Below are 21,301 nucleotides of genomic sequence, written 5' to 3' on the forward strand. Positions count from 1 at the left end.
TTACCTTTTTGCCCAAAACAGACTGAAAGTATCGATACTAGCCAAGAGTATCGAATACTCTTGTAAAAGTTTTGATACTTTATATAAGTACATATACTTTTAAACATTTTGTTCTGCCTAGTTTCGATACTTTCTGGGAGTTTCGAAACTATGAACAAAGTTTTGATACTCCTGAAAGAGTATCGATACTCCTTCCCAGAAAACATGATTTTACCCAGAAACGAAGAACAAGTATCGATACTCTACCTGCAGAAGTCATAAAACAAGCACGAAAAACTCTATTTTTCAATCCCAAAGATCCTAGTGAGGTCCCCAAACATTATTAAAGTCTTATGTGATATTAAGGGAGCATAAATAAGGCTTAGAAACATGCTGAAAACATTAAACATAAAATCTACCATAGAAAGCTACTAAACATGTTTTATCTCAACTTTCTAGCTAAAACTCCTTTATAATGATTCTACAACTGATATGGAAAAACTAATAGTGTGTTACCTGGATTTTTTGGATGCTAGAACACTTCTTGAATCAACTAGGGATCCACTATTCCTTTTCCCTTGGCTTGAACTCTCTCTTCAACCTCTTTAATTAATCAAGGTATAAAAATGGATTACTTACTTAAATAGGTGTTGGATAAAGCTTAGATACACTCCCTACAACTCAAACACTCTCCTAAAATGACTTAAAACACTTGATTTCTAAAAACCCATAAAAACTCATTTTTGAAAAACTAAGACAAACTTTGAAATTAAGGGCTCTAATGGAAGCTTAGAATATGAAGAATAGATTTCTTACCTTGATTGCTTTAATCTAGGCTTAGGTTTCCTTAAAGCTCGATCTTGGCTAAGTAGAAGAAATGAAGAAGAAGAGTCTAGAGAAGAAGAAAATGGGAAGATATTTTTGGGGAATGACTCACATGAAAAACAATGGAGATAAATGACTCTTTAACCTTTAAAACAAGCTATGGGTAAACTATACTTTTAGTCCTTCTCCCTTTAACTCAATTTTAAGAACACCACTATCCTTTAACTATTGGGTCAACCTAAGCCCAATTCCCCTTGTGAACTGGTCCAACTATCTTAAGTGGTCTAACTGGCTTGACTTACGGGTTTCGGGTTAACCGAAACTACTGCTCAGTTTCCAGGGCATTACACTTTATGCACTTTACGCATAAATCTATTATAACAACGATCATTAAAAATATTTCATCTTGCTAAAAAAATAAATAATTTATCTTCCAATAAGTAACTTTTGCATTGAAAGGGAATGTCGTTATCTTTAGAATATTCGACTTCAAACAATTGCATTTCAAACAGTTGCATCTAAAATGTATATGAATGTTATCAATAGACTAATAAAAATTTTAAACAAATACTACTATGTTATAAACTATAGTGGTTTCAGAGAAATCAAAGGTATTCAGCTTTGGAGTTCTATTGCTAAAGATTGTTGGTAGAAAAAAGAACACAAGCTTTTACAACAATTAGTATCATCTTAGCCTTTTGAGATATGTAAATGCATAACACAAATGTTGGTGGATTGAATTGGGAGTGTAAGACAACCGTATTTGATAATAAAACCTTTAAAATTATATAAAAATATACAAAGAACATGAGCCTCTTGATCAACACCAATATCAAAATGCAGAACTAAGATTTATAATAGAACAGTCTTTTCTTTAACAAAATGAGGGGAAAGATAAAAAGGATTACAAACACTAAATTTCAAGCATCAAAACAAAAGCTTCAACTTTCCCATTATTTGTGCTAAACTCAACATTTTAGGCAGGCAAGACTGATAATTACACCTTCGTCACTGTGAAGATACAATTTCCGTTAACCGGTGTCAGTTAAGTTGGACGGTGACGACAATTCTGAGGGAGACCAAGATAGGATCCATCCGGTATCATCGGGAAATAATAGCCGGGAGATGAGATATCAGTACCAAGCCCTGTGCACGCTAACCGACTAATATCTTCATATCAGAAATTTCACAACAGAGCAACAAAACAAGCTCCGATTATATGGTAAGGGCACAAAGGAAAATAACCTTCAGACTTTCTATAATACACATAGGCCCACCTTCAATGTTTTGCTAAAAGAGGGGATAAAAAACCATAAGAACTAAAACTAAAATCTCAAAGGATATTGGCTTTTACTTGAAAAAGTATCTATGGAGTTTCACCTGAACCATTGTCGGTACTCCGTCATAACCACATTTGTGTGAAACAATATAGCTAATTGAATTCCTTCCAGCACTCGGCAACACTTGCTCCATATTGCGAACATCAATTGACGCTATCTCGAACACGTCTGAATTTAAATTTTACCTATGTACCACTCGTATATCATGACCTCTCTACAAGCATAGATCGTTGAGAGAGATCCCAAAGCTGCTTTTTCTGCTGGTCGTTAAGTTGGGGTAACATGCCTGCAAGAGATCAACTGGCATTTCTCTTTTAATAGCTTTAGCAGCATCTGATTCATCGACTGCCATATTTGGTTTGGCCTGCATACACAAGGACTGCATTACAGTATCATACTTGTTTATGCAATACTTGGTAAGAAGGTTAAAGAATTCATCAAATGAGGCCTTCCAAAGGGACAGATTAGTCATATTATAATTTCCAGTAGCTCTAGAATCAGTGATGAGTTTTGTTGCCCTATCAAGAACAGACTTCAGAATAAAGGACGCCCCATCTCCAGCAGGACTTCTGAGGGACGAAGAGGGGGCTGCTCTGAGGAACAAACAACAGATGCAAGACAGAAGCTAAGTGCACGGATATCCATCCCATGAACACAAGAGGAAACAACCCTTGCAAGGTTAATAGTAGTTTCAGCAGCTCCTGAATCAGAAGGAAGGCCTCCGAACAAGAACCTTAAATGACGGAAAATGGACATGCAGACAACTCGCATGAGCTCACCACCTGGAGGAAGAAGCTGAAGGAACCTTGCAAGTAGTTTCCGACCTTTGGGGTGGGAAACTATCCGTAAAAGCACAAGATCATCCTTCTGAGCAAGCTCATCCGTATGACCATTCTTGCCAAGTGGGTCAACCAACTGAAGTGATGTAGCTAGCCCCTCCAACAAAGTCTGTCGTTTTTGTCTTAGTTGGGCTCCACCATCCTGCAACTGATTAAACTGTAAAAACCGATCAATATCATCTACATCAAGAAGAAGGCATAGACCATCCTCTATTGTAACTCTAGCAGCAAGCATAGGTTCCTGTTCCAGGGGCATATCAGAAGCTTTTTTATCATTGTTGGTGCCAGCAGATGAATTTGGAGGGTCAACTTCTAGAAGAGGGCGAGGCCTGCGAACTGAAGAGAAAGGAACCCTCCCGAGAGCATCAACCTGGAGAAAAGCATGAGGCTCCGAATTCAAACGAGCTCGAGGAGGAAGGTCCCTAACCTGAGTTGGGCAAAAATGATGTCTCAGCTTTGCCCCAGCTGATTTTCTTGCAAGACAAGCCTGGTGGTAATAATCATCAACGTAGGGGTCATTACAGTGGGTTGCAACAAGCTGCATTCTAACAATGCCCTCAATCTCAACAGTTGACATGTATTTGGATCTAAACTGAGGCCATCCAAGATCGCGCTTCAGTCTATCACTATCCAAGCCTTGCTGTGAAAACCATAGATTTTGCCTGCCTTTCTGTGCTGATTTGACTCTTTGATCTCTTAGATCACCAATACCAAGTATAGCCTCAACCTTGTTCATTAAAGGTGGGGAAGGAGAAAGATGAGGATTAAATAGTTGTGACTGAATCCCAGAAAACTGGCCAATGGAAGGCTGAGCAGGATGCTGCAGTCTCTGCTGGTGCGACCGCAGCTGTGGCATTAATTGTGGAATCAAACCATTTGAAGAGATATTTGTTGTTGCAGCATATTGTTCAAAACAATGGAATTATCTCCATACAATTTTGGCTGACTCCCCCATTGATTTGAAGGCTGACTACCGACAGACAGACCAGAAGCAAATTGAGGAATATTCCCACGAAAAAGTGGCCCATGGTGTAAGCCAGGCGGCTGAAGCTGAGAATTTAAGAAGGCAGAGAGGTTTGGTGAAGATTCCATATGCATCCCACCAACCTTAGAAGGAATATTCAGGTGTCCAGCATGTTGGTTCGGTGAAGCCTGAGGAGATCTGCCCTCGGGGGAGGGTATGAAGTATAAGAAGATTTTGGAACTAAAATCGGTTCATTTGAGAAATGTTGATGGTATTGTTGTTGTTGTTGCTGCTGTGGCAGCTGCTGCTGCTCAGGGTATGAGGATGTCCTGTAGAGATTCTTTGAGTCCAAATTGGCCAATGGTTGTGACGACCAGTGTTTCCCTTCTGGAATACTTTCAGTTCCAAGTGGCTGCTGACCAAGCCAGTAAGGAAATTCCTCCCCGTGTGTCAATTCGGCAGCAGATGAACCTTCAACAACATAATGAAAGAAGTCAATATCAGTATGGTATTTATCTTGCCTGTCTGTTGGTCTGAGTAATGGGTCTCTTCACTCTGATGTAGGGTCTTACTGACTAGCTATTCATTTATAACAGCAAAAGCAATTAGTACAATTCATGCACAACCTTCTATTAAAAATGATAGCAAAGGAAACCTTTGGCAAGTATACTATTAATTAATTATAACCATGACAATGCATCATCGACAGATTAGGCAAGGGAATATCTGTTTGAGAATTTACGACTACAACCAGATGATCCTTGACTCTTCCTTTAAAAGAGGTCAAGCAGTCTGAAAATCAACTTTCCTATCCACGTATAATAGTATTCCTGAACTTAAACATTAAATTTGGAAACATACAGATACAGCCCATACTACCAATAATTTAATTTTTTATTTTATTTTATAAAGTAACCGATACTTTAATCAAATTTCAACAATCAGCATTGATGCTAAATAGAACATATCAAAGACTTCTGCAAGAAACAAATCCAAAAAAGATGGTACCTCAACAACATCAATCATCAACAACTGACTAACAGAACAAAGAAATGAGATTAATAAACTTACTTTGTCTGGATCCCCCATCACCAATTATCCCAGAGCCTCGTGGTCCACTAACAGCTGTGTCCAACTGCAACAACATCACAAGCTAGCATCAGCAATTGTTAAACACAAGCTACAACTAACCACCAAGAAACATGCACGCATCTGGTGAGTTATGATTTAAGAAATATTGTGGCAAACAATAGGACTCTGTTCTTTATGACTTATTTACAACCAAAAGATTTAATATAGGAGAAACACGGAGATACAATTTAATAATTTGACTTCTTGTTTATAAAAATGGCCAAATATCAAGCGAAGATTCTGATAGCTGCTAGTGCCCTTTTTTAGTGTTACAATAAAAGTTTTGAGGAACAATATTCTGGAAACACTAGCAGATGATTTTGAAAGGATTTGGTAAAATATTTCTTGTATATCTTAATAAACGAGAGAGATACAAGTTCAAAAGTAAGCAGGTTCTTCAATAATGTGCCGTGGTTCTGGTCCCATTAATTCACTCAAAATGGGATATGATCTAAAGCTAACAGTAAATGCGAATTTGGGGGCTAATCCTCAGGAGAGGAAAAGATATTTGATTATCTCACTAGTTGCAAAATACAATGATCATGTACTGGATTAACCTTTGAAAATGTATTAGCAAGATCATCAATGTCCAATAAGGAACTCAAAACTTCACCCCGCAAATATTAAAAGAAATTAGTTAAAGCAGCTAGCACACATATTCTGCTAAAATCAACTACAAAAAAATGATAAGCTTGAAGATATTTAGATGGGCCAAAAGAAACACCAAGAGTGATGAGAATTCTAGATTAAAACATGAAATTTATCACATAACAGATCAGACTTCACAATACAACAGAGAGAGATGAGGGGAAGAGAAAATTTTCCTCTCTTCTTACATTTTAGGATTTCTCTTTGTTAGTGAGACATGCATCTCATTGGATTGGCTAAGTGCGAAAAAGTGTTAGAAATTTATTCAAATAAATTTCTGCAATTAACTCCACTAGTTGATCCATAAACTGCAAATTCTTCAGACATATGAGAAGACTGAATTTCTTAAACCCACAATTAAATCTAACTTTTAAATACATTAGAATAACCAATCAAATTTCGGTTGATATCAAATACAATTTATTTTTTACAAACATAAAAAGGACAGTACTTCAATAATGAATACTCTAATACCCAAGAACCTAGGAAACTAAAAACCCAAAAAAAAAGGGAAAATCCCACCATAACTACCTTCCCAACATGTTTGCTTTGGGAAGCATATAGAACAACAAAGTACAATTAACACAATCTCCAAAACCTATTCCAATGTAGAATACAATTTTATTGATATATAACTAAGCCATTGTACCACTGCAGCTTGTACGGTACAAGCCTCTAACACAATACACAAGAGCTGCCTCACATTGAGAAGAGAAAAACACAAATTAACTTCAGAAAACAGCCAAACCAAGATTGATATATTGTTAACTCACAAATACATAAAACAAGGTTTACAGTGTCATGCCCGGAAAAATAAAAATATATAATATGAGCTCCCACAATGTTTTACTCCATAAATAAGAATAGCATGCCAGCCACTAATTAAATGTAGTGGCATCCTTCTGTTCAGAAAAAGAACATCAAACATTACGCCAGAAGGATATTTTTCAGCATGATTTCCGAAGGAAGTAATTTTCTTCTCAAACAAGTAACCACTGATTTTATCCTACTCTGCATAAATTTGCAAGAAAAACTAAAAAATGAAAGAAAAGTGAAAAGAAAAAAGAATATTAACCTCCTCTCGCTCAGACAAAAGCTCCTCATCATTAAGTCCAACTGCAGGTAAATCCTCCTCGTCATCATCTAATCCCCCCAATTCAACTTCCTCAAGAACATCTTTTCCAAAAAATGCATATTGCGAAGCATCAAATAATGCATCACCTGCATCATAGAAAAAAAATTAGTTAAAAAAACATATTTCAACCAATAATTAAAAAGAAAAACTCACAAGATAAAGATGAGATAAATTCAGACAATAAAAAGAAAACTGAAACAACATTAATTCAGGCTTTTCACCAGTAAACAAAGTATAAACACAACCATGGGCTTAGTTTAAAAAGCGCCGCTTAAGCACGATTAAAGCACTAAGCGACTCGAGCGAGGCCCCTGGCGCTTCAGCATAGCAAAAGCACTACAAATTCATTAAGCGGTAGTAATCGGCGCTTTTGCAGCGTTTTAATCGGCGCTTAATCGCGAGTTTAGAAGATACGATTCTGGGCTTTAGCAGATACGATTTTTGGGCTTATTTAAGGTTTAGCAGGCTATTAAATTATCAGTTTTGGTTTTTTTTTTCTTGTAGCTTCACACTAAGAAACGAAATAGATTGGCACAATCTAGATTGAATGACATGGTGTTTGTGAAATTCAATCATGCCTTGGAGCTCCGAGCTAAAAGTAAGGAGACCGATCCCATTCTTTTGCAAGATATTGATGAGAGCAATGAGTGGTTGATGGGAAGAATGGAAGAAGATGATGAGGCGGTGTTTGTTGGTGAGGATTTGACATAGAGTGATGTTGCTAACGCTTCTGGTGCATATGAGCCTAGTTATCTAACTAGAGCATCAAAAGTAGTGAATGATGGAGCCGGATCATCGAGAAATGATAAAGGAAAATCTCCTGCTCATAATCCTATCTCTAGTAGACCATCTCGTAGATGCTTAGTTGATGAAGATGAGATGGAAGAAGATATTGGAGTGTCCAGTGATGAAGGAGATGGTGTTGTCCGAGTTGATGACGATGACGATTTAGAGGATTTTTAGTTATAAGGAATTGAGGGTTTAGAAAAATAATTTTGTTCATCTCACTTTAGACTACTTTTAGTGTAGACCATCTTTTGAGATTAGTATGCTCGTATAGTCGTATGGTTAATCGTATATAAGTATTTATATCTTATAAGTTATAAGTAAATTGAGAATTATATTTTAGTGTTTAAGTACTTATAAGTTTTGAATATATGTATTGACACTTTGATATTTAAGTATTTATAAGATAATTTATAAATATTTTGTATTTTTTTGTGAATTTCGGCCTTTCTGGCGCTTCTTGTGCATAAAGCAAGCGTTTTCGCTTAGCGCTTCGGCGTCTAGAACCCTAAGCGCTTTAGGGCGCTTTACGCTTTTTAAAACCAAGACCACGGGAACCATGAAGGGGGGGGGGGGTCTTGTGTTTCCTTTCCTTTAAAACCAAACAGCAATTTAACAACAGCCGCCACAGAAACCACTTGTAGTGTATGCCCAAAGGGGCTTCCTAAATATCTATAGCTTGAAACTCTATCTCCTTGGCAACGAATGAGATATGGGATAATCTAAATGAGAGAAATTACCACCCTTTATGTAGCCAAAGGCCCAGTAGTTCTCCATATGTACAAAAACATATTTGATTTTAAATTTTAAATCTAATACAACCTAAAATTCTAGCTTAAACCAAACTATAGCAAGCAAAACCCATAGCTGATTTTATCCCATCAAGAGCATAAATAGAGTAAATTGAAGGAAAAAGAGTCGAATATCAAACCTGTAGAAGTATCGCCAAATCGCTCAGGATTCGCAGGAGCATCCATTATATAAACAAATTAAAATTACTACTCAATATAGAAAAAACCAAAAAACGAAAACTTGAATAATTTAACTGAATCGTCGATCTATCGGGTTTAAAAAAAAACTAAATCTGGGATTTAAAAAATAAAGGAAAGGAATTCAAAGAGAAAGGGAAAAATAGAGGTTTTGAAAGCATAAACCCTTTGAAACGAAATAGGGTCTGATGGGGGAGAAGATCTATGCAGCATTAAGGAAATATGTTTTTTTCTTCCTTCAATTTTTTCCAAGTCAATATTGATTAGACAAATTGAACAGAAAAAAGGAACCCTAAAGAAGAGATGATGAAGGTTATTTATTTATTGGATAACTTTGTTTTTTGCAATTTGTTAGCTTTTTCTGGCTTTGAAGATTTTGCAAACTATTTATATTAAATCATTTTTGATAGGCTGTTTATATTATAAGATAGTAAATTTAATTTTTATATGTTTATATTAAAAATTAAAAATATCTAAAATTCTAATAAATACTTACAATTATAAGAGTAGACTATACACATACGTAGTAGGATATTTTCTTATAATTATTAACCTAATAAATTAACTTTTCAAGATACTACGAGGACAATATAAGTAAAATGATTTAAAATCTAATCAAATAAACGTAAACAAAAGATGGATTATGAATAAATGTGATTACGTTAACAAACGAACCACAAAAATTGATGTAATGAAACATATCAAAACTTGGTTATGAACGTGTGTTCACTTTACGCATGCTCGAACTAGAGTTTTAACAATGTTGGAGCTGGGATTTTCTGACCTGGTTTCTTCTTCCTGCAGAATGCAACTTGCAGTGCTTCAGGGCAAACTCAAACCATGATTCGGGAAGCACCAACGATCACCCAAGCTCCTGTTCACTTAATAACAAACACATACACTTTCAATAGTTTGGCAAAATTTGTTAGATGTTTTCCTTCTTGATTTTCTAGAGACTTGAGTCCCACCTGAAGTTTGATTGTGGTAAGGTTACAGTGTGGTAAGTGATATTTCCTTGAGTACTTGAAAGGGATAATGATAGGCATGTATCGCCTCATACTCGTTTCAGAAATTTAGCCATGCTGTTTCGATGCTTGCACTTCCATGCACCATCAGCTTTGGTAGGATGACTGTATGTAAGAATCCAGATGCTGCTCGTTCGCTTGAAGCATCAACAGTGTTCATTTTTCTGTTTCTAGTTTCTCTACTGCCTTTCCTTCTTTTTAGCGAAAATCTTACAAGAGTGATAAACATACATACTTTCATGATGTCTTTTGCCATACTGGATTTCACCATGAGCTGCTACCGATTTTTATATTACCTTCTTGCTAAGTTTTGTGTAACTATTTTCCCACTCAGGAGCTAGATGTTTAAAACCCTTGATGATTCTACTTCATGAGAAATTTTATATGTTATGAGTACATATAATTTTATGAGAAAATGTAACTGGCTTAACATGTTTTATTGAAATGCAGCAAAGGAGAAATCGCCGCAGCTGGATGATGGGGATTCTGGATTTCCACCCCGTGATGATGATGGTGGCGGAGGAGGCGGTGGGGGCAACTGGTCTGGCGGATTCTTCCTCTTCGGATTTCTTGCTTTTCTTGGCTTCTTAAAGGATAAAGAAAGTGAAGAAGATTATCGCTGCAGTCGAAGAAGATAAGACAGGCTGCTAAATTGAAAACATTTTTGGAACCTATTGCATATTGCTCTTCATAGTTCATATACCGTATTACTTTTGACAATGGAATTACCTAACATCCTTAACATGGATTTGACACAACTAGAAGCTATGTTACTTGGATTCGGGTATGATTGTCGGATTTTGGTGTCTCCTATAAAGTTTAGGTGAGGTTCGACGCTAACGAACGTTAAGGTCGAACCAATCCACCCAACACTGGCTTGGCTTGATCAAAGGGTTTGCTTGTAAGCAAATCAAAGTGAGATAATCCATGGTTGTAAGCTAAGTTGAAGGTTCCCATCCTGGTCTGCTCATGTCGTTTGTTGGGTGTCTTGTTTGTCTGTATATTAGAGAATCATGATGTTTTGTCGTCGACAACCTCAAATGAAATAATTCTTTGGAGACATGATTTGCTTTCTCACTTTTCAATTTTATAATGTTACTTTTTCTTTTATTCATATTTGTATATAAAGTGATTTAACTATGTATGATGTTATTAAAATACTCGAGTCCTACTCGATTTGATCGTAAACACCTTTACTAAAAAATATAAAGGATAAAGTACACAAATGATCCTCTGACTATAAGATATTTTTTTAAGTCTCTTGACTATTAAAAACTATAAAATAATCACTCGATTATTCATTGCTCATCTTTTTTTTTGTTAAAAAATTGATGACAGTTTGAATTTGACGTTAACTTATTGACTGTGATATGATATAAGTTGATCCTAGAATCTCAAACGACTATGATATCTCAATTAGTAGGATAACATCCAACTCAAATTGTCATCAATTTTTAATGAAAAATAATGAGTTTGGAACACAATGAATAGTTGGTGGTCATTTTATAAATTTTAATAGTCGAGGGGCTAAAAAAGGACTGTCCTATAGTCAAGAAATTATTTTGTAACTTTTAATAGTCGGGAGACTTAATAAAGTAGTATCATATAGTTAGAGGATCATTTGTATATTTTACCCAAATATAAATGTGTAGAGAGCCATTTAAAAATTTCAATTATTTGCATGATTTTGTAATTTAGTTGGAAACTTGAAAAGTTGGTCACAATTTGGGCAAAATGGACCATCATGATATGCTGTTGCAACCCAATTCTATTATTATTATTATTATTATATTATTATTATTATATTTTAAAGAAATTATCCCCTTACCAACTATCATTATTATTTTTATGTATCAGGTAATTCAAACATTAATTTTTAAGATAAGGTATTCATTAAATATTTTATTCTTTCTATTTGGACGATTCGTAACCATCAATTAAAATGTTGAATATAATATCTCACCAGCAAATTCTAACTACTTGAAAGTACTTTAGACAGTGGGGTTTCTAATAAATAAATGTGTTTATTTTTTATTTTTGAATGAAAGGGAAAACACAAAAGCTAAAATAAGACAACCGCTATACTGCCTGCACTCTAGGGCATCCTGATGGTATTGTCGACCAACATCTTCCGGAGGGGACTGGAAGTATCGGAACCCAGACTCCTCCGATCGCGCTAACTTCGCCATTCTGTCCGCCACCGCATTACAGCGTCGAGGGACATAGTTTAGAACAAGCTGCCAATTTCTCCTAAGTGGATCCACAATATGTGGAATCAGGGAGGAAGCACTCCACGACTCCACGTAGCTCCTTCTTCCTTCAACGCTTCAATCGCTTCTTTGCAATCGGTTTCTATCACAACCGCTTTCAGCTGCAAGTCCCAAGCCAGTTTAAGTCCAACAAGGATCCCCCATAGCTCCGCTTCTGATATCGAGCACCGACCGATGTATTTCGCGTAGCCCACTATTCGGATAACTCCTCCAATAAATGTGTTTATTTTAATTTTATGTTTCCGTATTTTCATAAATTCTTTTACAATTAATATTGTAATAACTAACTTATTAAATATTCTTTGACAATTAATATTTTAATATTTGTTATATATATATTATTAAGTTAAGATGATTACAAAATAGTATTTGTTTTAAATAATTTTTAATAATTTGACAATGAACATTAAATCATCCCTACTGTAATTGCTGATGCTCGAACTAGAGAATTTTAGAAATAATAATCATTCATTTAATCAGTAATACAATTCGTACAAAATTATTATAAACAAATATGAGAAACCACCCATTACAAATATATGTCAACATTCTCAGTCACATGGGTATGATTAATGCATGATAAAAAAAAAACCCCTAGATTTATCCCCTTTTGTGAAAAAAAGGCATGTAGAAATATATTGGGCATGAGAGAAAGATTGATGAGCAACCCTTATTTTATATAAATTTAAGGTAAATACAAGGTAATATCTGTTCAAAGATAATTCTCAATTTTTCGACATTAAACACTCACACCTCTAGTATCCAGGGGTGGATGAACTAAGCCCCATAGGGGGCAAGTGCATCCCATTATTTAGGAAAAATTGTGAAATTTAGTTTAATACGTTAAGGAAAAATACATTTTTTTAAGTACCCATTATTTCTAAGAAAATAATATTAAAATTTTAGACTCTATTTTTTAATTTCTAGATCCGCCACTGCTGGTATTTATAGTGTTCGAACTCAAATACTCAAAAAAACAATAATAACTTTTTTATCACATAGGTTACTTGGTTGGTGTATTGATGAGCAATTTAGCCGAGTGAGAAAGAGATCCACGTGCACTCCCTTTCTCAGTGTTGCTTAAACCATAGACGACGAAGGGTCATCCATCCTGTGTGGGACATGCCTTTCATCTTTGTCTTTATCTTACATTTCTTATTATATCACCGTCTTCATTATCTTATTTTTCTGTTGTGTATTTTGGGTCTAGTTTCTTTAAGCATTGTAACTTTTATTTATAGTTATGATTTAACATATTTTAATATGATAGACCAATAGATTCATTGTTTAAAGCCCCACCTTATATTCCCTCAAAATTCATTAGAAAAATTGAGTCCATCATCTCTTTAAAATTATATAATTAAAATGTTTGGTTGCTAAGTTCGATCCCCACAAATTATTCTGTTTTCTAGCACCGAAATACAAAGACTTTGCACCCACCATGTATCCAACCCTTTTAAGTACCCTTTTCATTCACCTTCATAGAGTGTAAGTCAATTCTCCCTTCATCTTCCAACCAAAAAAATATCTTCATCAGTTTCCCCATCTAAACAAAATTCAATGAAAAAAATCAATCTCATACTTCGAAAATGCAAGAGCTTGTCGAGACAACTAGGCAGGTCATCCTCTTATAGCAGCCTGAGATCGAAGTCGGCTAGGGAAGATCATCATTGCCACGTGTGGGGTCATATGAGAAGAAGAAGAAGAAACAACAACAACGATGGTGGTAACGATGAAGGTCAAGAATGCCAAACGATATACGTTGGGAGTACAAGAAAACGGTACGTGATCAATTCGAAGTACCTTAAACATCCGTTGTTGAATGCTTTGATAGAGAAGCATGGAGGGGAAGATCACATTTTGTTGGTTAAATGTGAGGTGGTTTTGTTTGATCATCTTTTGTGGTTACTTGAGAATTCTGATCCAAATCTCATCTTGGATTCCTTGGAGGAATTGACTAACCTCTATGTGTTTTGAATATATATATATATATATATATATATGATGTTGATCTTGTTTTCTAAGGCTAAAAACATGATCAAGTATTCATGTAAGGTTGTGATGATGATGATTTAGAGGTCTAATGTGATAGTTCAATATTTGTGAAGGACCTTTTATTAATTTTTTTTTTCTGGTTGAACAAAGGAAATAATAAGATAACAGTACTTTCTCCAACAATATTATTCTCAGGTATTGGAGTCATTCAACAAGAATTTCAAATGAAAATGCATATAATCTATTGTTATTTACTACTCAAGCATAATGCGCTGGAAATTCGACGCCGTGTGGTGTTCCCCTTCACGCTAATACAGACTCGTAAGACTCAGATAATTTCTCCGATTTAAAAGGAGATGCTAAATGTAACTAAGTTTCAGAACTTCCTCATGAGAAGAAATATCCTCTGGTCAAGTTCGAAATGGGAGACATGAGAAACTTCTCCCCTGAGAAGCATTAGAAGCCCGCCATATGATACGTATAACTCCCTGGAAAAAAACAACACATATATTAAGTCTAAGATAAGATATGAAGATTAGATTAACGACTGATTACATTTAATAGACATACGCTTTAAGTCCTCCCCCCGAAGCATCGTCTGTTATCTTGTATAGCTTCCCATGCATGACATACTCAAACTTATCTGCAAGAGACTTCCTCCCCTGAAGCACATGTTGAAATCTTTTAGGCATATAGAAATCAAAATACCAGGCATGTTTAACCTATAGGCGCATTTCATACATGCATGCGTGCATATAACTATGACAACAAACCGGCATGAAAGACAATGTGCAGTAGTCATGGCAAAAAAGTGGAATTTCAAAACACTCTTTTAGCTTGAGACCAACAAGACTTAATAGCTAACCATTTGAACCTATAAGTTATCAAAAACATCTGATTGTTAGAATGAGAAACATAAGAGAACATCTTAGTTATCGAGACCAAACTTCAAGAGAAAATTGTTTATTTACTCCTACATGAGAAAGACAGAATACAACATTCTCAACAGTAATCAGTTCAATGTAGCTACTTGGTGTAGCACCTGGTCGTCTAAGACACTTCGGAAACATATCGATATGTTTTTTCCCCAAGCATCCCCTCCAAAACCCCAAACACAGGCGTACGAGGACAGAAAAACAGAGAAACAGATAGAGCAAACTCGATTTATGCTCATTGTTCTAGTTTACTTCAACAGCGATAATATTGTATGAGAAGGGCAAACTATATTCTACTTATCCAAATTTCCGGTCCGGAATCAACTCAAACAATCAGGCAGTAAAACATCAAAGAAATCAAAGTTCAAACTCAAGCTCTGGAGATTAGAGTAGAGCCTACATGAATGATTTCATTACCAACAAGAATCTCTTTTGCAGCATCAAAAGAAATTGCAAAAAGTGTTAAAGCATCAGAAAGGCAATGGTAAGATTACCGGAGTGTAATAGCCGGTGTCAGGCGTTCCGTCCAAATTCAACGTGTGAGCTAAGGCCATCATGAATTTATCGTCGACACGCAAAGGATATATCTCTGTATTTACATCCAGCTGCATGAACATATCACAGTTCTGGCTCCGCGCTTCGATGCGAGAAACTGCGCATGAATCGATTAGTTCAAGCAAGTTGGAATTTGATTGATATTATTTGTTCCTTTAAGCAAAGATCATTGTGCATATACTTCAAGTGCAAAAAATTGGATTGAAAACTCTAATTAAAACTACTTTATATCTTCCACAAGTAAACATCAAACCCAAGATGCACTTCTAAAAATCAAGCATAAATGCATAATTATTTTATATTTTAAATGGAAATAATAAGAAAAAAATGGGAAAACATTAAAAAGCTTGATCATTTATAAAATTACAGTGGCATCTTAATATTTCATGCATAATTGAAACTATTAGAGAACAGTGAAGGAAACTCAGTGAGAACAATGATACCCAAAGTACGTCAACTAGAGAAAGAAAAAACAATCATAGAGAGAAAAGATTGAAGATTTGACCTTTATCAAACTTTTTACCATCCGGTTCGAGCTTATCAACAACAAAGATATCCTCGAATTGTATTATGCTTGACATTGTGCGCAGATTTTTAACCCTCAAGCGCAGCAAAACTACGTCAAAAGGGTCGACGGGTAACAAAGAAACTGGCTTTATATATAGCTTTTAATATAATAAGATAACCCAAAACCTAGCGTAAATTCAGGCTCTGCAGGGCTTCGGACTCTACTCTCTTCGATAACTTCTATAAATTGCGCGCCAAAAAAAAAATGCAACACCGATTCTATTTGGTTAAATTAGACCACAGGTCACTCTATTATTATTACATATAAATAATTACTTCATTGTATTTTAGAATTATTACTTAACCACTTAATTAACTGATTACAACAATCAAATTATTGTACTTTATAGTATTTTAAAGGTTTAAATAAAAATAATTTCTTAGACTATTTTTTTTACTTTTAAGTTCCTAAATAATTTTTTAGTTAAAATAAATCCTTAAATTATTATATGTAACTACTTTAAGTACCTAAATTATTTTTTAATTCACATAAATAATTAATATAATAATTTAAGGATTTATTTTTAAAGTATTAAATAAAAAAAACATATGGATTTAGATTTTTAATATGACTTTATAAAAGAAGTATGCAGTTTAAGTGAGAAAATGAGATACTTCAGGACTAAATTGAGCATTAAACATTTTTTCTCTCTATATATATTTCAGATAAATTGCGTTCTGTGCAGCTGAATACAATCTCAAGTTCAACTACGCCCCTAGGGTTTATCTAGGGTTTCTTATCTCTCTCAGTTCCTGTCTTGTATTCCACCAATGGCGAAGCCGACGAAAGGCCGTCGCTCGCCTTCTGTCTCCGGCTCTGGTTTTTCTTCCCGGTCTTGGTCACGATCCCTCTCTTACTCCCGCTCAGATTCCAAGTCCAGTTCTCGCTCTCGGTCTCGCTCCAGATCTATCTCATCTTCCCCTCGCAGCGCCAGCTCTCGAAGTCGCAGCCCTCCTCAGCGCCGAAGGTCAATTTCTTTTTCGCTTGTCAGATTAAGGACGCTTTCGAAATTGTTCTAAAAAATGAGTAACTTAGAAGTTTTGAAAATTTTAATAATGGGATTGCATTTTGTCAATAGCAAAAGTATATGAAAAGATTTACCAGCATTGTCAGTTTAAATTTGTGCAGAGGCCTTAAGTATTGGATATGTGCTATGCTAGGTTCAGATTATCCTTTTCAAAATTTAATTTGTGTTTCTGAGATTTCTTTTATTTCCTTGACACAGTCAGGCTGATGCATCTAAGCTAGGTCGTTCCCCTCCTCCACAATCTAAAAAGGCATCTCCTGTTCCAAGGTAAAGCCATGTTAAGTGATTTACCAGCATTGTCAGTTTAAATTTGTTCAGAGGCCTTAAGTATTGGATATGAGCTATGTTAGCTACAGATTATCCAGTATTGTCAGTTTAAATCTCTGTAAGGCTTTATGTTGTTCTCTGTGCATTTCATACGTTCAATATTATTAACAACTAGGTAATGAACTTTTAAAGGTAATCCATTATTTAGGAAATCACAGAATTGTCAAAAAAGAAACTAAGTTATGATTTGCTTGAAGCTAGTGTATGAGGTTTTGTAGTGATAGAGAAAACCAATTATCTTTTACGAAGCAGTTTTTAGTTTAATCATTCATCTCACAGGAAAGGATAAGTGTTATCTATGTTAGTTTATTATGATACACTTGTCCTGTTCCCCCCCCAAACACAAAAAAAAAACAGTTTTGAGCACGGGGAATTTTTCATTGGTTCCTGTTCTCTTCATTCATGAGCGAATTTTCTAGATGAAAAGCTCTTAATTGTATTTTTTTTCTTTTTCGAAAAATCATTAAAAAAAAATCAAATTGTGTGTTGAGTCATTCTCATTTGTATTGGTCTCCAGGTGTTTCGCCGCGACTATCTTTTTAGCTAGTCTAAAGGATGGAGCGAACCAGACTTAATACGAGGGGTCGTTACTCTGGTTCGACACCATCAGAGGAATCGGCTTTGGATTCCGAAAGGAACTGCTGCTGCCATCCTCATCTTCCTTCGTTCAGTTCGCTAATCTACAGACAGGAGTTCTGCCCGAGACTCTTGGTCGGATGCCGAAAGGGCAACAAGCAATGACGTTACTCGAGCTGATGACCATAAGAGCATTTCATAGCAAGATTTTGAGATGCTGCAGTCTTGGGACGGCAATCGGTTTTCGTATTAAAAAGGGAGTGCTGACTGACATACCTGCTATCCTCGTTTTCGTCTCCAGGAAAGTTGACAAGCAATGGCTCAGTCCCATCCAATGTCTACCTACAGCATTAGAGGTTATTCAATTTTACTTCCTATCATCCCCCCTTTCATATGTTGCTCGTATTCTTTGACCCTTTCCATTTCTGACTACACTGGTTTTTATCTTGTTTCAACCCCTTTTAGTTGGGCTCGGGTCAATATGTTGGTAAAATAAGTATTAAATCCTTTAATCAGGGGCCAGGAGGAGTATGGTGTGATGTGGATGTTGTGGAGTTCTCGTATTTCGGTGCGCCTGAGCCAGCACCCAAAGAGCAGCTGTACACGGAGATTGTGGATGATTTGCGTGGGGGTGACCCGCTTATTGGCTCTGGTTCTCAGGTATTCTCAAGTTGCCTTGCGCAATGTTTTTAATTCTATGGTTGGTAGTTGGTAGATCTTTATGGTATACAAGCATGTTTGAGAACTCTGAACTTCCAAAGCAAGCTTTAGATTCCAGACTAGTCCTATATGGTATATTATTGTCAGGTAGCAAACCAGGAAACATATGGGACTTTGGGTGCGATTGTGAAAAGTCAAACCGGCAGCCGACAGGTTGGGTTTCTTACAAATGGCCATGTTGCAGTTGACTTGGATTACCCAAATCAAAAAATGTTCCATCCTTTGCCTCCAACACTTGGCCCTGGTGTATATCTTGGTGCAGTGGAGAGAGCTACTTCATTCATCACAGACGATCTTTGGTATGGCATTTTTTCCGGAATAAACCCGGGTAAGAATTTTATGATAACTTGGGTTTTGCTAATTCACATTTTAATTTTGTGTTGGAAGCTTATGCTGCAACACGAACGAACTACTTAACTATTTTGAAGTTATCTTTATGAAGCTTTTGAACTGCTATTTTTCAGTTTTCTTTAGAAATCTAGACAATACCATTGGTTCATTACAAACTCCGTGCCATTTTTCGTTTAAGGTTTAATCAGCTCGCCGTTATGCATTTTTTATTGGTTTTTAGGTGGATATGATTTATGCTTTGCTTCCTTCTTCATGTTCGATTAATTTTGCATTTGTTTTCAAATGGGATTTTGTTTACCTTGCTTGACGTATTTGTCTCAATATCATATTGCTTATGTATCTTTTCAATGCCTTGCATTATTCGGAATATGATATGTAGTTATGGCACCATTGAAATGGGATCTCATTGGGATTACTTTTTTTCAATCATTGGACTAGTTGGTTAAATGCGGAACTCCCGCCGTTCGTATCTAGCTTTGTTGCTATTCTTTCCTTATCCTCTTTCATGTTTCCCATCTGATCTGCTCAGCAGGTTTTGCTAGTGTTTGCCATTTTTCACTTCTTGAACTGACTTTCAATCGTGTCCCTAACAATTCCATTAACTTGCAGAAACATTTGTCAGAGCAGATGGTGCATTTATCCCGTTCGCTGATGATTTCGACATGTCCACTGTTATTACATCCGTTAAAGGTGTTGGTGAGATTGGTGATGTCAAGGTTATCGATTTACAGTATCCAATTGGTAGCCTTATTGGCAAGCAAGTTATGAAGGTTGGAAGGAGTTCTGGCTTAACCTCGGGAACCGTATTAGCTTATGCCCTTGAATATAACGATGAAAAAGGCATATGCTTCTTAACCGATTTTCTTGTTGTCGGCGAAAATCAGCAGTGTTTCGACCTTGAAGGGGATAGTGGAAGCCTCATCATTATGAAAGGTGAAAACGGGGAGAAGACAAGGCCAATAGGAATTATATGGGGTGGAACTGCAAACCGGGGTCGGCTTAAGCTAAAAGTTGGACAACAACCCGAAAATTGGACCAGTGGGGTTGATCTTGGGCGACTGCTGAACCTCCTTGAGCTTGATATTATAGTTACAGAGGAAGGGCTTAAAGGTTTTTCGTTTCCTTTAACACTTGTTTTGCCTACCATCATTTTAGTTTTATTTTATATCATATTTCGTCTTCAGAATGATGCTTAGAACAACTGGAGCGACGTGCGTCTTTGATGCCGTGATTGAAATTTTGAACCTTTACTGTGTTATTTTCGTGCTGATCATAAAGATAGGTACAGGCCCTTAGCTCAAGGACATATTCTCTTCGTTTCCAAGTGAGTAATCTGGGTTTATGTATCATGGTTGACTTTCCTCATTAAGAGTTTTCTTTGGCGAGATAGACATAGACCGAGAATGATCGAACCCCTATGATGAATGAAAATCCAAATATAATGCCGGAAAATTGACCTTACACTTCAATTATGGTCTTTAGGCTATGAAAGGCCATTTTCATCTATTGCATGCATCATGCAAACTGGCTATGAGACTTCACAACTTTTTCCTAATGTCACTTTCATTTCTTTTTATTTGCAGAAGCAGTGCAAGAACAAAGAGGAGCTTTGGCAGCAGCTATTGCCTCCACGGTTGGGGACTCTTTGAACCCCCGGAACGTGTTCTTCTAAAGGACATGAGCGAAAACAAAATTGAGCCATTAGGTTTTAAGACTCGGCAGATCCCATTAGAAGTAGACTGCAACAGCCCAGAAACGAATCCGTCGACAATAAAAACTGAGTTCCATTTGGAAGATGGTATGAATGCTGGTCCTAGCATAGAGCACCAGTTCATTCCAAGCTTCATCGGAAGATCTCCCATGCATAAAAACTTATTCGACAAGGCTGTCTCCGAAGCCAAGCGGAGGCGTTCCGAAGCCTCAACCAGCACAAAAGAACCAAAGTGAAAACCCCTTTTGGAGCTTGAGGGTTGGGAGCCTAACTTTGTAACTTTACTAGGTCGAGTTAACCAAAGTAAATTACACAAGAGTGATTCAGTAAAGAACTTTCTTTTTCCCTCTTTGCCTGTGTTTTATTTTCTTCCAGGGCTGAAATTCAGGGACGGAGCCAGAATTAAATATTATATTAGACTATTTAAAAAAAATATAAAGACTTATTAGGCATTTAAACTCGAAATTTAACTTGAACCAAACGACCTTAGTGATTAAGGGATTATTGTTATACTTGAGGTCCCGAGTTCAAACACGTATGTAGGAGTATGAGTGTTCATTGTCAAATAGTTGAAAGTCTTTTTACTGATATTATCTTGTATTCAC

General features: G+C 36.1%; 4 protein-coding genes and 1 pseudogene across 4 annotated transcripts; 3 read left to right on the forward strand and 2 right to left on the reverse strand.

Annotated features, from left to right (window-relative positions):
• Positions 1–1,624: 1,624 nt before the first annotated feature.
• LOC120176126 lies at positions 1,625–8,848 on the reverse strand (annotated as a pseudogene).
• Positions 8,849–13,272: 4,424 nt separating this feature from the next.
• LOC120176072 (auxin-responsive protein SAUR76-like) lies at positions 13,273–13,997 on the forward strand. Its single transcript, XM_039182583.1, has one exon. It carries the CDS (start codon positions 13,492–13,494, stop codon positions 13,906–13,908), a length of 417 nt encoding a protein of 138 aa, XP_039038514.1. The 5' UTR covers positions 13,273–13,491; the 3' UTR covers positions 13,909–13,997.
• A 146-nt stretch (positions 13,998–14,143) lies between these two features.
• Positions 14,144–16,028, reverse strand: LOC120176070 (DNA-directed RNA polymerases II, IV and V subunit 8B-like). Its single transcript, XM_039182582.1, has 4 exons — positions 15,922–16,028; positions 15,356–15,513; positions 14,497–14,588; positions 14,144–14,414 (listed from the first exon to the last, which is right to left on the reverse strand). Exons 1-4 carry the CDS (start codon positions 15,995–15,997, stop codon positions 14,303–14,305), a joined length of 438 nt encoding a protein of 145 aa, XP_039038513.1. The 5' UTR covers positions 15,998–16,028; the 3' UTR covers positions 14,144–14,302.
• Positions 16,029–16,682: 654 nt separating this feature from the next.
• Positions 16,683–17,282, forward strand: LOC120176073 (serine/arginine-rich splicing factor SR45-like). The gene is made up of 2 exons (XM_039182584.1): positions 16,683–16,951; positions 17,210–17,282. The coding sequence occupies exons 1-2, from the start codon at positions 16,755–16,757 to the stop codon at positions 17,280–17,282; spliced, it is 270 nt and encodes an 89-aa protein (XP_039038515.1). The 5' UTR covers positions 16,683–16,754.
• A 72-nt stretch (positions 17,283–17,354) lies between these two features.
• Positions 17,355–20,881, forward strand: LOC120176085 (protein NARROW LEAF 1-like). The gene is made up of 6 exons (XM_039182591.1): positions 17,355–17,375; positions 17,920–18,270; positions 18,431–18,574; positions 18,722–18,962; positions 19,595–20,095; positions 20,569–20,881. The coding sequence occupies exons 1-6, from the start codon at positions 17,355–17,357 to the stop codon at positions 20,655–20,657; spliced, it is 1,347 nt and encodes a 448-aa protein (XP_039038522.1). The 3' UTR covers positions 20,658–20,881.
• Positions 20,882–21,301: the final 420 nt, after the last annotated feature.

The sequence above is a fragment of the Hibiscus syriacus genome, unplaced genomic scaffold (assembly GCF_006381635.1).
Source record: "Hibiscus syriacus cultivar Baekdansim isolate YM2019G1 unplaced genomic scaffold, ASM638163v2 tig00112226_pilon, whole genome shotgun sequence".
NCBI lineage: Eukaryota > Viridiplantae > Streptophyta > Magnoliopsida > Malvales > Malvaceae > Hibiscus > Hibiscus syriacus.